This window comes from Schistocerca nitens, chromosome 3, assembly GCF_023898315.1.
Source record: "Schistocerca nitens isolate TAMUIC-IGC-003100 chromosome 3, iqSchNite1.1, whole genome shotgun sequence".
Classification (NCBI taxonomy): Eukaryota; Metazoa; Arthropoda; class Insecta; order Orthoptera; family Acrididae; genus Schistocerca; species Schistocerca nitens.
Window position 1 is genome coordinate 937,291,358 of NC_064616.1, and position 18,108 is coordinate 937,309,465.

Sequence of the window (18,108 nt, forward strand, 5' to 3'; positions counted from 1 at the left end):
GATGGGAACTAGCACTACAACATGTCCTTGGTTCTTGCCACCCACCTGGCCTTAATTTACGTTAATTTCTTCCGTCTCAGCTTTTCTTCAATGTAACTAGTCTTTGCTTCACTCCGTTTTAGTTTACTACATCTTTCATTGTCTTTCCCGTCTATTTTTCACCACTCCCTCCCACCTCTGTTACGTACAATGCACTTAGCTTCTCACTCTTTTTAACTTGTGCACAATGTTTTAGTAGTTATCTCTTTCTTGCATATTATCCTGCCTCCCACTTTTAAGCTCTCAGGTTTTCCAATCTTGTCTGATGCAGCCCCAACAATCAGTCTATTCTTCTCATCCCGTACGGTAAGCCGTTCCTGATCCGTAGTGGTGGGTGACTTTCCCAAAATCAACCCCTTTTCCTACACCTCTTCAGTCCTTTTCCTTCACCCTCCTTCCTTCCCCTTCAACCCTTCTGCCTGAAGAAGGGTCCAGTAGCTCTGAAAGCTTGCCAATCACAACAGTCTTTTACGTGTGTGTTCTGCCACTGCTTGGTGAGTAAACACTATAAAACCAGTAGTAATAATGATAGTTGTTACCTCTTCATAACATTCCTCTATATTACGTCCAAATTTTTTTTTTGGTCCTGACCAAATGCCCATATACACTATGCTAAATTTTCGTCCATACTACTTTTCCTCTGTACAATGATTTAATGTATGTGAAGCTCAGTTTTTTTTCTTTTCTTTTTTTCTTATTTTGGGAGCTCTAATCAATTATCCTCCTCTTTACAGTGTTTAAGCCACTGGATGTAGACGCTTTATTTTCCATTGTGTGGATCTGCACACGCTTCAAACGGCCATGCTCGGTGAGAGTCACACATCAGCATCAGCGCCAGAGTCATGTGATATGTAAGGCACATTGTTTTTTCTGCCTGTCTCGTTGGCACCACTTTATTATTTTTAGCATCACTAAATGGTGAACATCTGTAGTGAAAACAATGTTGGATATAGTGCAGTGCAGTGAATTGGAGGAAAGTGTAGGTGGGCAATATAACATTTTTGGAAGAGTTTTAATTGCCATTCAAAAACAAATTATCAGAAGGCTTCATCTTTACTGCAAGCTCTTTCCTGTAGAGACTTTCTACTTATTTAACCTTTGCATTTCCTCACCAATTTCTGCCTCTTTGGCATGGGGTCCTCCTCGAGTTGTTAGAATGTCATGGTTCCTGCAATACACAAGTTCAGCGATATGTGGTTGAAATGGGGTATTTATTCTGATCATATTTCCTGCTTATTAATTCTGTGACTACATAAAGTAATCATACGGCAATTGCCATGAAATTCACAAGACTGTGAACAGTGACTGTTATTGAGCTCCAACTTTAAACTTGATTTACATGTTTTGGCCATACTTGGCAGCACTGGTGTATAAAACAAATTCTGAACACTTAAAAATAATTTGTCTCAAATGACAACCAGGTGGGGCACTGGAAATACACAGTATGCTGTATTCTCATATAAAGGATAATTCACCACTGAACTGTGCCTGTACAATGAACAGATGTTTAGGTTTCGTGTCAATTTGGTTCACATCACAGCAGTTAAAGTGTGTGTGAGGGAAAACACTTGTGCATGCTCTATCAGGACTTTCCATTATTGTACCACATTAATTGTATGTTTTTATTTGTATATGTTCAGTTATGTGCATCATTAATATTAAATGTACTTCACGATGGGATGATAACCCTGGACTTTCGACTGCTGCCCCCCCCCCCCCATCTCTCTCTCTCTCTCTCTCTCTCTCTCTCTCTCTCTCTCTCTCTGTGTGTGTGTGTGTGTGTGTGTGTGTGTGTGTGTGTGTGTGTGTGTCTCAAGAATTTCAAATGCAACCACCACACTGACACAGTTTTGGTCCATCTTTTAACAATAGCATGTATGCCAGTAAAGTAAAACGCACAGTCCTGCTTCCAATGATGCACAGACATTTTCATGGCCTCCTCATCTTTAAAGTGTGAACCACAATGAGCTGCTTTAAACAGCCTCAACATATGGAAGTCTGATGGTGCCAGGTTAGGGCTGGATGGGGGATGAGGCAACACTTCCCATCCAATTGTGACAACTAGTGTGTGGTCTCACATTGTATTGCAAAAGAACAACATCCATCACAGTTTTTGTTGGGCAAACTCGCTGAAGACCTACATTACTTGTTTGACGGTTCTGACGTATTAAGAGGGAATTTCTTGTGCATCCCCACTTTTTAAAAAAAAAGCGCACACACACAATTGTAATCACACCCTCAGCATCTCAGAATAGTGTAGCCATATCTTTACCTGCTGATCTTAAGTTCTGAACTTTTTCTTCATCAGCGAGTTTCCGTGATGCCATTCCACTGACTGACTCTTTGATTCTGTTTCAGAAAAATTAACCTATATTTCATCTCCGGTCACTTTTTTTTTCGGGCCCTTCTCTCCCTCTAAATGGAAGCATTGCAAGAGTTGACAGGCAATTGTTTTTCTTGTCTCTCTACTCTGGCCGCTTAGCATTCTTGGTATCCAAGCTAGTTGTTGAATGATCATCATCACACTGCTTCTACTGAGGGAAGTAATGCAACACAAATCATCTGCAGTCACTTTGCATGATGTCATCAACTCAATGAATGTCGTGCGGAGTCATTACTGTCAATGCCCTGCTGATCCGCGCTTCATCAGCAAACGCCGTCTCCCCTTCAGCTTCATTACAGTGCAAACCCATCACCTAAAAGTGCTGGTATCCAGAGTTGCATCACCGTACACATTTTGCAGCCTTCGTGAATGTGAATAGGCGTTTCACCTCCTGCACTCAGGAATTTATTACAGAACACTGTCTAATATAAACATCAATATCAGCCATTTTGTAAGTCACTGCAGTACTGGCATCTGTTAATAAAGGAAGTTACAACCTCAGTGGCTTGGAGAAGAAGCTTTACAGAATTAGTGCCAAATTCAAATTTTTCACTTAAACTTTATTTACAGACAATAAAAAATAGGAGGTATTACTTTCTGACTGACCCTCTTAATTTGAGAATGGTACCAGTCTTGTAAACTGCCATCTATTACTTCTGAGGCACATAAATTCACTCAAGTTTGATTGTATTTACAGGTTTTGATTACGCTGAAGTCTCACTTCATTTGAAAAAGACCACAGAAATAAACTAGATCTCAAGTTTGTAACAGTGAATCACAGCCAGAAAATCATGGAAAACCACTCACCTCACTTTGGGAAAAGGAAGATAATGTACACTTTCTGTATTATCACAGCCTTCAAAGTTCTGTTTCTTTAGTGCCCTTCTTAAATTTTGGTACATTGTTTCTGTGATGAATGGTGTAAATGGTGCCATTATTCTAACCATCAGCAAAAGGACAGTGAAGAGCACATTCAAGGCACCTGTACACTCTTCTACTCCAAAAGCTCCCTGAAAAATCATACCATGAAATTACAAAGCAACTGACAACTAACTTGTTATTGGTAATCTTGAAAGTGCCATATTTACCCGAGTATAAGATGACCCTGAAAATAAGATGACCCCTTTTTTTTCTAAGAGGCTCCTCGGGACAAATTTATTTTTTAACATATTCTGACAAATCACGATTATGAACTGTTAACATTATACCTACTCTAAAATGCCGTTTATTAATTGTCTATGTTTTGATAATACAAGGAGAAATAAAATAAAACAAAAATATACATTAATTTCTAAATAAAACAAAAAGAAATTGTTTACATTAATTTCTATCTTCGCTGCCGTTTTTGTTTACTTAGCTCTCATATGTGGTATCACCATTTTTAATCATCGTTGTCATCATCCTGACAGGACAGTTGTGAAAGTTATATCTCTGTTGTCATAAATATTTGGCTGTTTCTTCCAAATATGTTGCGATTTCTGTGGTTTTGGTTACTGTGGAACAGGAGAACATAGCCTTTTTTTTTTTTTTTTTTACATATAGTAGATTGTCCCTCTATACCGACATACAAATGTTACAATGTCTATTGCTTCCAAACATATTGTCTGTCCGCCAATCTCAATGGCTGCGTAGAACCAGCAGCTGACACACTCCCAATTGTTCCAGTCATACCTCATGGTGACCAATGACAACATTGTTGTCTAAAACACGTAAGTACACCACTGGCCCCCCACCTAGACTTTAACGTTACCTGCAGACATGAATGCTATTGTTGAGTATTTGTCCAATTTTGGAGTCAATTTGATTCCGAGTGAAAATGGATTCAGGAAAACTGCAGTTTAATCATGGTAGACGTTCTTAAAAGGCCAAAGTACACAACATACATTCCCATGGCTGGCTGCATGACGAAATTTCTGCCCGCTCAACACTCCCCTCCTCACACTCATAGTTCTCAGTCAATCTGGGTCACTGACCCCCTGTAACTTTCCATAGTGTTGTGCCTGAGCAACAGTGAATCATCATCTAGGGTGCAGGTTGTATGTACAAACAGCAACTAATACACAACTAAAAGATTGCAATCACTATTCAGTCCAATTATTATTGATCTTTCACTCATCCCATGATCTAGACACGTCTGTCTGTACTATCCCCCTAATGAGTCTTTCCACTGTAATTTATTCTTGCAAAAACACTTACAGTCAGTTTAGACATTTCATTCTAGAAGATAATTTGCCTTCTTGTTTCATCTGAATGTCATCATCTTCTTCTATAGCTGACTAAAAATGGTTTCAATTTTCTCCAGTATTCTAACATGTACACCAACCCAATTTCTCATTTGCAACCCCTTAGCGAATCATTTCAGTGTCTCACAGCCAAATAAAATGTTGATCTTGGTTCAAAATCAACTAATGGTTTTTGAAGGCAAAGATTGTCTCCTTTGAATGTTAAATTTATTTAAAAAACAGCATAAATGTACATATACAGTATCCAAACATGTATGAGAACATTTATTGCAATCCAGCTCAAATACAATAAAAGTTTTTTAAGTTGATAGAATTTAATGTTATTACCACCTGTGTTTCATAAAACTATCAGTTTTTAAGCAGAGCATTGTACTGTTGTAGTGGCTAGCTCATAGTTTCTTGCATATCCCTTGCACTAGTGCCACAAGTCAAATTTCACGTGTTTGTTCGAGCAAAGTAGATACCGTATCGAGCACTTCGGCATATCAGGAAATCTCTAATTGTTCGATATGTCCTACCCTTTGGGACTGTTCAAAATAAATCTGTACAAAACTTCAATACAAAGCTTCCTGTGTGAATGTAAGGTGACCCCTATATTAATCATTAAACAATGCAAAACATTGAACTCGGCAGCAATAGTTTGATCTCGACCCCGTATTTTTAGAATGACAATTTGGGGAAAAAGCCTTGTCTTATAATCGGGTAAATATGGTATGTCATTCTGATATGTGTTTGATTCAAGTTATTAGTCCAGAAATATAATCAATGTTATGATTTTTAATAAGAAAAGTATGTGACAAAATTTGAAGAGTCTATACATCAGTGGAAGACAATAAAAATTTAAATTTCAAGGCAATAGAATATATTCAAATAGAAAAAGTGAAAAGAAAACTAAAGTGTAAAGAAAGTAGTAAAATGGGATTTTCTCCTCTCCAATTTCATTCAAAAATGCCATTAATTTTTTTGTTGATTTTTGGAACCATGAATGCAAAATGGAAACTAAAGTGGACATATCATTGACTGGAAACAATACTCAGGTTTTTACTACAAGCACTTTCCTGAGTTTTCACACAGCTCCTTCATTCTTTTGCAGTATTTGGGCAGAAAAATAACTGGTGAGGACTAAAATAGGAAAGTCAATTTGCAGATGGGCAACAGCAAGAAAAGCATGTATATACAACAAGAGAAATTTGTTGGCGTTGAATATATATTTAAGTGTTAAGGCATGTGTCCATTAGTAACTGAACTTTCTGAAGTCACCTGTAAAATTTATTCCTACAAGTTCTTTGACATAGAAACTGTGCCAGCAAGTTGACTTTCGCAAGTTTTGTAGAATTAAAGAAGCAGTAGTTTCTGGAAACAGTCTCTTGCAGCTGTTGAGTGTGATTTTCAAACTAAGTGTTCTATGTTCATTATCAGTATGAAAATGTCAATAACAGAAAGGAGAATGCCACAAACACAAGTGGACCGAAACAAATGAACATTGGAACCTCTAAAAATACATAATAGCCCACAGCCAGTGAAAGAAGTGGGAAATGAATTTGCCGCTTACTTTGTTTCACCAAAAGTGGAAGCGGAAGGCTTGAGTGCCTAAAAATTTTAGCTGATTTTTTAAAAATGTTAATTTAAATGTAAATGCATTAAATTTGTAATAAAATTAATAAATACCATGTCTAGAAATTTAAGGGTAATTAGAAGGCGATTTCTTGGTGTGTAGCTTGACACACTTTTGTATCCTGTTTTGGAATACTTGATTGTGCAACAGTCGTTGAAACCTTAAATATGCATGCCTTTGTATCCATTACTTCACCCAAACACTTGTTTTTTCTTAAATTATTGTTAATGGGTCATTCCATTCCAACTGGTCTAGGGGTTCTCACATGACCATCACAGATTTTGATGAAATTTTGTATGAACATCTGCACATGTTCCCAGTACACACTGGTTAAGTTGCACGATCACCAATCCAATAATTCCAGAGATGTAGTCATTTGTTTGACAACATAGCCCATCTATCAACAGTGTACCTATGAGTTCTTGGCAACTTAGAGACATAATATCTCTGGCAATATTTTCTTGAAAGAAATAAAAATAGGCCACCTTGTACAACTTTTTGCACTCTCTTAATAAAATAATAAAAAAGAAATTTCCTGGCCAATTTCCATACGAATAATTTGAATCAAAGTTGTTCATAAAATAGACACCCCAAAAAATGTGAAATTTAGCTTTTTATATCTCTGGAAACAACTCCTTGATAAGCCTGAAACTCTGCACATACAGAATTACCAATAGAAGGTTGTAGCATATAAAATTTTGTTCTCCTATTTCTTTCCAATAGTTTAGAAATTGAGGGCAAGGTTGACAATTTTTCAAAAAAAGCTTTTGCAATGTCAGCCTATAAGTCTCTTAAAAATGACACTGGGCCATCACTCCATTGGTACTCAAATTTGACATCTTTCATTATGTTCTTCAATCACTGAGTACTATCTGTGGAAGGTAATATCAAAGGTCTTGATGACTGGATGTGAAATAAAGTCTGAAGAACTTGCAAAATTTCAAAAAAAGGAGTGTCTTTCATCGTGACTCAGTGGAGATATTTCAGTATGTTTTTCTGCTATAGTTACAGAATCAAACTGGTTATAAACTTCACAATTCAACAGTGGAGATCATGGTAGTATAATTCTTGCATAACAGCTCCAGCACACATCAAATAAATAGGCATGATTTACACATTGTCACATTGGGTGACAAATTTGCAGCAGTCTTCCTGATATTTTTTGGAATTGACTCACATTAAAGAGCATCATTAGTATGTCTCTTTATTGTGAAATGCTACTGATGTGCTAGTTTCACTCTGGTTTAAGGTATAGCATATTTTGAGTTAGCACAGTTTGCGCTTTATGTGGAACACTGGTGCACAGAGGAGAATTACATAACTGTGCTACTATGGTACATGGTTGCTTAAACACTGCTGATACCTTTTAAAGTGACAAAACCAGCATCACCATCACCACAGGGGTCATGCCTGACAGCTGTGCAACAGCAGCCAAAGGTGGATTTCTTTACCACATGTTCCCAAGCCTGATAAAAGTCTTTAAGCATCAGGGGCAAAAGCTAGAAAAGGTCTCTTTCTAAGATCCTAAGCTTAGGTTTACTTCAAGCTACTTGAATTTTTTTTAAGGGTTTCATTAATTTGCTGTAGAATGTCATGAGGGAAACAACGCTGTTGGCCATATGATGTCACTCGTGACATTTTTTGAAAAGAAATTTTGTCACAAAAGAACCTAAAAAATTACATTTTACAGATGTGATTAGCTCAAACTGTTACCACCACAAAAAAGAGAAAACTATTCTCTTTATTGGATTCTTAGCGACTTTAGTTTTTTATTCAAAGAATTTTGTAGAGTTGAATGCTGTAGAGATGTTTAAAAACACAAAATAGACTACTTATTTGCAGTTTTTGTGACTCAAGCTCGTTTGCTAGTAATCAGAACTTTTGATATTATCTTCCACAGAGAGTACTGAACAATTGTAGAACATAATGAAAGATGTTGGATTTAATTTGAGTACCAGCAGAACATGGGCCCATTTTCAATGCACCTGAAACTAGTCATCTTTTTTTAGGCCTTAATTGCTCAAACTACAAAATCAAATCTAGTTTTTAGGTGGTTTATAACACAGTCTTTCTAATAAAAATGGTTTAAAAGAGGATGCAGAAGATTCCTTTTTGTAAAAGTGGGCCACATATAACCATTTCTGGAAAATACTGAAAGGCATTAGGTGAATGAAAATTAATATTTTTAAGACCTTGCATTGGTAAGTTTATACGAGCAAAGTTTCACATTTATCCTGCAGTTACTTTCGGAGATATAAATGGCTTAACTTCACACTTTTTTCTAGCAACTATTTTTTCGGCTTCACCTTATCATTGCTTTTTAGGGTCTTATATGCTTGCACTGCAAAAAGAAATATAGTTTTTTTAGATGGTTTAGAACATGGTTTTTCTAATGAAAACAGTTGCCATTTTTGGCATTTTTAGAAAAATCTTCAACTTTGTCTTCAATGTAAACTATGGTTATTCTACAACCTTGTATTGTTAAGTTTACACATGCAAAATCTCACATTTATACTACAACTACTCCCTGACATATGAAAAATTAAACAGCATATTTTTTGATTGTGTACTTTTTTGTCTGACTTTACTTCAAATTATCCATATGAAAATTGGTCAGGAAATATTTTTTTTATTATTTCGTTTAAGAGTGAGCAAAAAGTAGTACAAGATGGCCAAGTTTTGTTTCTTCCAAGAAAATATTCCCAGAAATATTATGCCTCAAAGTTGCCGAAAACTCACAGCAGCAATGTTGATAGGTGTGCTATGGGGCCAAACAAATGACTATCTCTGTAAGTATTTAATTGGCGAAGGTAAAACTTTACCAATGTTAACTGGGAACACATGTCAATGTTCACACAACATTTCAGCAAAATCCTTGATGGTCATGTGGGAACTTTTTTCCAAAATTAGACCACTTGGCATGCAAAGGCCCTCACTACAATTATTATTTAATAATAATAATAATAATAATAATAATAATAATACAATGGTGGAAGCTGCTCTGGCTTTTAACCACTACACTGTAAACTTCCACTTGGCCACCTTACATCATCACTGGTGGAAATAATTTTGCAAGTACTTGCAGCAAGTTCCTCAAATTCACTTGCCCAAGCAACTTGTGAAAGTAAACATGTGCAAATTTTTGCTCTAATGTAATCACTTTAGCAAGTATTTGCAGAAATTATTTGATAGCAGACATGCGTTTATGAAGTCTTTCCTGAATGTATTTGCCCGGAGCAGAAATGAAATGTGGACGTTCAACAGTTTAGACAATAAAAAATAGAAAATTTTGAAATGTAGTGTGGCAGAAGAATGCTGAAGATCAGATGGTTAAATTAGGTAACTAATAGAGAGATACTGAATTGAACTGGGACACAACACCACCACTCTCTTACTCACCTTTAGTCGTTTCCTGTTCATACGCACATACCAGTTGGTCAAATTATCAATGAACTTGATGAGGCGAGGGACAACTGTATAAAGCCTATAGTGCTCCATTTCGTTTTTCACAAACTTGATTAATGAATATGTGAAAGATAGAATCCATCTATCCATTATATTTGTTGAAGACTCTTCCACTCTCTCATCTGGATCAAATTTTAAGTCCACACCTTCCTGACAACCAAAAGAATAACATACTGAACTTTATTGTGGATTAAAATCAACACGCACCAACATTTTGTAAAGTAGATAAAAATACACGAATGTAACAAATGTTTAACTGCTTGGGAAAATTAATATCTAAATTAGTTCTTAAATAATGAAGGAGTCTTCCTTCTGATAATCATAAACAATACACTATGTGGGAACAACAGTGACATTCATCTGGGATGGTTTGTGAGAAACTTGGAAAACATGTAAAAGGATAAGTGGGTCAGGTAAATGAGAAGAGAGACACCTGCCATTTGCCTGTTTGTCAAAGCATTAGCAGCACCCTTCAAAATTGTTAAATAATGGCTGTACACACTAAACTACAAGTCGTTTCCAGATGCATAATCTAATCTGATTCACGTGATGTTCCAGAAAATGACAATTCTTTCACAACCTTCTGGAAAAAGCTATGTGCTTGGGAGGTAACCTAACGATTAGTTTGTAGACTGTCATCACAATTCAATAATCCTGGTTAGTTACTGCCGTGACTCCAGAAAACACAACTCAGTTTAAAATCTTCCCAATAACATCACCAATCATTGCACAAAGATTGCTCCAGCTGTGAATTTGGCTCCCCCAAAAAATACTCTTGAAGAGCTATAATTGAGGCTGGTTCCGTGTTTTCAGGCTCAAAACCCAGTTTTTGAATGGATGATGTGAATAAAAATTTGAAATTCATGGAGATATTTGCTTGAGCACGCTTATGTGATACAGGACACAAGGACATTAAATGAAGAGTGTAAATGGAAAATGTTCTGTTATTTTTTTCGTCCAAAAAATACATTTTCAATGCTACTGTGTTCTCGGTACTCTGCTGCATGTTCCTACACTTGATACAGGTGCCAAACCAAGAAGAGTCTTTCAAACATGCATTAGTAGATGTTGCATGCTCTTTGTGCCAAGCTGAGCTTTGCTCTAAAGTTCCAAAATTTAAAAGTTATGAGAAATGGTTTTTGTTGACTACAGCAATATTCATTAGAAACCTAATGCTAAATTTCTGTATTTGTATTATCACAAACTAAACATATTAATGACACTTGAAACAAAAACTTTCTTCCCACTTTTTTTCCGACAACTGACATTTTTCGAGACCATGATTGTGTACAAAATACAAGTTGATTCCCGCAAAGAAGAAAACAGCAATAATGCTATTCATTTACCCAAATAGTACAATTAACAGTTTCGACCCAACGGACTCATTTTCAGATGGCTGTTTACGTTTCTACTATATTTGTTGTTGTTTACATTATTTGTTGGAGAAAAACTGCCAACAACAAGTGTAAACAACAAATGCAATAAACGAGGGTGTGTGTAAAAGTAATGTTTCTGAATTTTTTATCTGTTCTCAATTTCAGTTGAGGTGTTACAAGTCATGCATATTACTCGGCTGACTTTTCCATTTCAGTGATGCAAGTTGCAACCCTCCGTCACAAGAGGACTCTGGATTTTTGTGTGTAACATGATGGTGTGTAAAGTAACTATGTCAGTGCGTGAGAAACAGCTGTTGCAGAAAACATGCCTCCAATTTAAATCCATAGAAAAATGAAGGTTGTGTATGGCGACGATGCCAGACTACAAACAAGTGCTGCAACATCTGCAACAATCCGGTGTCTTGGGTCCACTGTCATTGATCATCCTCCATACAGTCTCGACTTCTCCCCATCCAATTTTCACCTGTTTCCAAAACTTAAAGAACACCTTCATTGACATTACTTTGATAGTGATAGACTGGTGTAAGTAACTGGTTGCTGTTTCCTTCTTTGAAGGAATCAACTTGTAATAACTTTCTTACTGACACCTAGAACCAGTAAGTTTCCTGGTATGGCACTTAGAATGTTCTGAATTAAGTACCTAATTTCTAATTTGTCTTATTTTTTGCAGTATTTCAGTGAGCAGTATAATTCTGTGATAGCAGAAAACCTTATCAGCTTTCTGGATACAAATTAGTTATGTGCAGAGAGAGAAGTTGGTTTTTCATTCACTTGACCAATGATGATGATATTGATTATTTTAGGTGAGGGATGCTCAACATCATGGTCATCAGTGCCCTGACGAAAAGTCAGCATGCCGATCTCATAGATGGGGATGAAGGTTGTCCCCACATGAGGACCAGTTTCTAATGAATTAAAGTCTGCCTCCCTTCCCCACAAATTTAGGTTTGAGGCCTGACAGTTTACAAAATTTCACCATCTTGCAACACTGGAAACATGAGGATTATGGTCAGATCTCCATTGAGACAGAGGGTTGTCCTGGTATCAGTGTATAAGACACACATTGCCAAAATGTGCTGACCTGAAAGTGGCACACTACAAACCTCACAGAGTGATGGATCCTACCACTGGAGGAGGAAGCCATGTGTTAAAGGGCTATGTCCAATGCACAGCCTGGTAAGCAGAACCTCCTTCCGGTGGTGAGGCTAGCGTGAAGTCCACCATAACTGTTTGGTCGATTTGAGTGACCACAGTTTGTTTTCTGTCACCTTCAACCATTCAGTCTCCCACTGACACATGATGCATCTGTTAGAAAATGAGGTGATGGTATGCAACGGGATAAGACACTGATGGAATTCACCATCTCGACATGCTTCCTTGGCTACTTTGTTGGCCCCGTTATTTCCCTGTCGCCAGGTACCCCCCAAAAGACCAGTCCCTTGCCATGGTGCTGGAGCTGTTTTAAAGAGTCATGGATGAGCTGAATCAACTGGTCTACTGTACACATTTGGTGAAGCGCTTGTAGTGCACTAAGTGAGTTGGAACAGACAAGAAACCTTGTATGGTGATGTCTGCGAATCCTCTCCAATGGCATCATAATGCCATGTAACTACGCATCATAATTTTTAAATTGTTCCGCAAGACACACTTTGAAAACCCTATCCGGGGGAAACAGCAGAACAACCGAGGACAATATCTTGCTGGGATCCATTTGTATAAAAGAATGGTAAATCTGTGGTATGTATTTAAAATGGAAGAAAACAAAGTCGTAAAAACGTAATCTGGAGTACAAGCTTAAAATCACTTTGAGCCTCTGAAGACACCAGGTGGCAATGTGTTCCATCCCTGGCTGTGTATTCGGATGCCTGATAGATCCAGATCTTTGAGACAGACAGTAGCACATATCCTGAATGGCTTGGTCACATGGGCCCGAATCCAGAACAGCCATTCAAAGTTGGCTTGGACTGCTACACTAAATGCCAATGACTGAGGTTACACTGAGATTTTCAGCGGTGTAAAGCCAAAAGGATACATCACTGAATCCAAAGGGGTTGTTCACCAGCCTCTGCATACAGACTCTGAACTGGGCTAGCCCAAAAGGCTCCAGTCGATATCCGAATGCCCTCGTGGTGGACAGCATCTATATCACCTTGAGGTAGGAAATATGAGCTGATCCACAGACCATGCTGCCATAATCTACACGTGATCGAACAAATGCTCTATAAAGATTCAGGAGGCAGGACCTATCAGCTTCCTATATTTTTCCGTTAAGATATTTCAAAATATTCAATGACTGGAATCCCATTGTTCATAGGTTTTTTAGGTGTGGGGGCCAAGTTAATTTCCATTCAAATAATAAACCCAAAAAGTGCACATTTTCCTGAAAAAGTAACATATTGTCCCCCACTGTGAGCACTGGTTGGTTAAAACTTTTACGAACATGGTTAAAAAAACTGACACATGTAGTCTTCTCTGGTGAGAACCGAAAACCAGTTGTCTTAGGCCAGATTTCTAGCCTCATGATGATCAGCCATAGTTACCTCATCACCACTGTAAGATCAGAGGAAGAGTAGAAGACGGCGAAGTCACCCACAAACAAAGATCATCAGACAGGGCTCCTGACTGCAGAGGAAATGCCGATGATAGCAATGGCAAACAATGTGACACTGAGTACACTGCCTTGGGGGACCTCACTCTCTTGAACATAGCAGTTGGACAAAGCATCACCAATGTGATATCAAAAGCACCAGTCCTAGAGGAAGAACTGGATAAGAAGTGGCAGTCGTCCACGTAGTCACCATTAGTGAAGTTGGCAAAGGATGCTGTACGTCCAAGTGGTGCTGTATGCTTTTTCAAGGTCATAAAACATACAAACCAAATGGTTTCAGTGTAAGAATTCCTGTATCACCATCTCCAGAAGAATTAAGTTGTCAAGGGTGGATGGTAGCGCACGAAACCATATTCAGAGTGGCACAGGTGAGCTCGGGATTTGAGCAACCAGACGAGGTTGCAGTTGAACATGTGTTCCAAAGTCTTACCCATGCAACTGGTAAGGGCTACACTCTAGTAATTGTTAGGGGTGCTACAGTCCTTGTCTGGTTTCCATAACTGAATTAATATTGTCTCCTTTCAAGTCGTGGGGTATTGTCCATCAAACCAGATCTGACTGAAACAAGAGAGGAGGTGTCCTTTCGCTTCAGGGCACAGATGACGGAGCACGGCATAATGAATCACGAGGATCCTGGAGCAGTGTCTCTGGTCGCAGACAGAGCTGGTTTCAGTTCCCACATGGAGAATGGAAGATTATGGATTTCCTCATTATGTGAGAAAAATGGAGCTTCCTCATCTCTGCAGCCCAAAGGAACATCTGAAATGCATGAGCTTGTCTAGATGACGCAATGATTGTAAAAAAGCGTTCAGCTAAAAACTGAGCCATGTCTTTAGGTGTGTCCACCAAAACCCCATTTCTTGACAAGGCTGAAAGAGACATACACCCTCTTTGCCTGAAATCCAGCTTATTTGTTCCCAGACTTGTGCAGTGGGAATGAACCGATTAATGGAAGATATAAATTCCTTCCTGGAACCCCTCTTCCATTCTTTTATCACTCGCCTCGGATGTGCTCTCGCAGATCTGAAGGCAGGAAGGTTTTCTGTAGATGGATGGTGTTTGAAGTTTCACAGAGCTGTTCACCTGGCTCCGATTGCCAAGCAATGGACGTCATTCTGCCAAGGTTCAGTCTGCCGTCTGAGGTGGTTGCTAGAACAGGTGAGGGATTCTGTGGCAGCCCATTGGATCTCAGAAGTGATGTGGGTCACTGTCTGCTGTGCACAATCCTTTTGTTCAAAAATAGCCTGCCAATAGTAATGCAACCAACTTGCTCTTTGAATCATCCATCTTCGTGGTCTCCTGTCAACCACGGTTCAAGTCGGCAGACAGATCCACATTGGGAAGTGGTCACTAAAATGTAAAAATGTAAACCTGTAGCCACTTCCGACTGAACCAAGTCTACAATAGCTGGGGAGGAAAAACAAAGGTCAGTGGTTGAAAAAGACCCTGTAGCTGTGGAAAAAGTGTCATTTGACCCAAGTTCAACAGGCAGATATTCACAGAATGGACAAGTCGCTCGATAATTCAACCCTTGGGGCAAGTGGTTGCTGAGCCCCACAGCATATTCTGTGCACTGAACTACCCCCCCCCCCCCCCTACAAGGAGGAATGGGCATGGGAGTGCCTGGGAGAGTTCCATCAAAGCATCTGCATCCACAGGATCATGAGGTGGAAGATGCAAAGAACACCGTGACGATAAATGGTGCTAGAACTTTCACGGTAACTGCTTGTATGGTCATAGTAAAAGGGACAGGAGTGGCATCTGTCATCAATGAAAACAACCACTCCGCCTTTAGCCACATCTCCAGTAATATCGTTCTTCCTGTAGGGGTGATAACCCCTTAATGCAGATGTGTCAGTGATGTTAAAATGAGTTTCTTGTAAGCACATGCAGAACAGTTTCTCCTGGACCAGGAACTGCAATTCTTCCAAATGTGATCGGCATCCATTTAAATTCCACTGCAACACAGAAGTCCCTGTGGGAGTTGATCAGAGATGGTTGGTCCTGTCTTTCTTCCGCGGAGGTGGAGATTTATCTGTGAGGTCAAGGGAAAGTTAGCAGGTGCCCGGTTCTCTGGTTCCTACGAGTGGAAATCCATATCCTCAAGAGTAAAGTCTTCATCTGAGAGGGAACGAGCTTGCCTATCTGAAGATTTAACTGCCACTTTCTTTGACTTTGAACTACTTTTTGAGCGACATTTCTCCTTACTTATGGCAGGAGTTGGTTGCTTGGGTTGAGGGGATGGCTTAGTGGGTTTCTTACAGTGGGCAGCAGTATGTGACTTAGGTTGTAAGCCCATTGCCAATGGCTTCCGAATGATTTCTGGTTCAAGTGTAGCTTTTCCCCCACAGATGCACGGACAAGTGCATGTGCTACTACTTGAATCTATGGTCTGAGTTTGTGTGGAGGCATCACACTTGGTGATTGGCTAGTTAAAGGTTGATGCTAAAGTAGCAGGAAAACTCAGAGGTTGCATAGCTTTGAAAGCTTTTTTAGCTTCACTGCATCTGGTGACTTCCAACTCCTGAATTTTTCTTTCCTTGTCATAAACCTCACACTTTCTGCTCCATACTGCACGATCCCTGGAGCAGTTTATATATTTCAGAGGAAGTGTACAAGAACTGTCTGATTCATGAGCTAAGACTCTACAGTTTCCACACATAGCCTTCTCTTTAGATTCCACAGTGCTATGGCCAAAGCTGTGACATTTGAAGCATCACATTGGGTTAGGAACAAACAGACAAACCTTACAACGGATAAAGCCTGGAAATATGTGTTCAAGTAATTCTGGACTGCTAAAGGTTAGAATAAATGTTGCAGATTTTTCCAATATGCCATTGACTCTCCACATACAGTTCTGCACTTCCATGACACCCATATTTTTTCATTTTTCATGTAACTCCACAGGGCCCATCTCCATTATATCGGAGCAGCTAACTATGCCTTTACAGAAGTTAAGGGTGTTATCCAACTCAGTCTCGACTCGGTAGTCACCTAAGATCTTACATCTCAGAAGCTTAGATACTTTGTTTGAATTAGCAGTTTCAACTACAGGTGTTGCATTATGAAGTCATTTGACACTTTTCATGAACCAGCAATTCCCAATAATGCCTTGTGAATATAGAAAGGGGACACCTTCTCAAAGGTCTCCCTGTCCTCTTGATTATAGTGAAAGTGTTATGGCACACTAATGTCCTGTTACTATGATTCTGAGACCTTCTCAGGAGGACTGACCAACCAAGCTCACTCTGATGAGTGGTGTAGGTACTACCTGACAGTACACCCGACCTATTAGGACTACTTGTTTGATGATACCATTCCTTACCAAGCCTTATACAACTGGGGGACGGCAGATGCTCCAGAGGTTGTCTGCTAGAGACTGTTTTACCTCAACAGCCATTCACCTCATCTGCATGTAGCACACTTTGAGATTGATGGTTTTTTTTAATAAATGTGTGTAACTTCCTTGCGCATCAGACAGTGAAGCGAAGGCCCCCGATTTCCAAAACACGCAACATTCCACTGCTGCGGCACACGGTGGTCGCTGAAGTATGCCCAGAGCTTATGGTAACAGAGGACTGCTGCCGCTTACCAAACCCCAGCTCAGGAACCCTGGGTTGCCAAGGCTGTACCCAGCAAACAATTGCTGAGCCCTTGGGGGGCAGACCAGTGAGAGGCTTGGCACTTTGAACTTTTTCATGTTTCACTCTTCAAATGAACTGAGGTTACAATCATAAGTTAAATGAAAATGAAGAGCTATGATTATTCAATTTTTGTATTAAAAACTGAGAAAAAAATTACAATGAAATTTAAAATGGAGGTCAGAATAGAGAGACCGGTAAAATACAATGATTGTTGCTATACCTATAAACATGCGATATTAAATATTAAATCCTACAAGCAGTTAATTGCAGATGTGCTTTCTAAAACATTGAGTATAAAATTTCCACATGACATATACCTGTGGTCTTTTCTCTGACAAGAGGAAAAAATAAATAAATGAAAGGTATGTAAGTTGGATTTTGGTTCATACCTTCACGCATTGAGTAACGCCATGACAAAAAAGTTAATGTAAAAGTTATCCAAAATACCACAACTTAAAAAACATGCCTAAAAATTATCTAATACTGCACCAACTAGGCATCAAAATCAACCAAATTATAATTTTAGGTTTACTATGGAAATCTGAAGTGAGGTTACGGGTTAACATCCCATTGAGAATAAGGCTGTTAAAGAATGAACACAAGTTCAGATAGGCCAAGGATAGGGAAGGAAATAGGCCACATTTTCAAGGGAGTTAACTCAACATTTGTCTCAACTGAATTACAGAAATTTATATCTGGGTGGCAAGATATATA

General features: G+C 38.8%; 1 protein-coding gene across 2 annotated transcripts in view; it reads right to left on the reverse strand.

Annotated features, from left to right (window-relative positions):
* The window catches only part of LOC126249019 (isoleucine--tRNA ligase, cytoplasmic), a 181,021-nt gene that overhangs the window by 71,238 nt on the left and 91,675 nt on the right, over positions 1–18,108 (reverse strand). For both annotated transcript variants that reach the window (XM_049950620.1, XM_049950619.1), the window contains 2 exons: positions 9,680–9,895; positions 3,230–3,432 (listed from right to left, as the gene is read on the reverse strand). In XM_049950620.1, the coding sequence (XP_049806577.1) occupies positions 3,230–3,432; positions 9,680–9,895 (419 nt within the window). The remainder of the gene's footprint in view (positions 1–3,229; positions 3,433–9,679; positions 9,896–18,108) is intronic.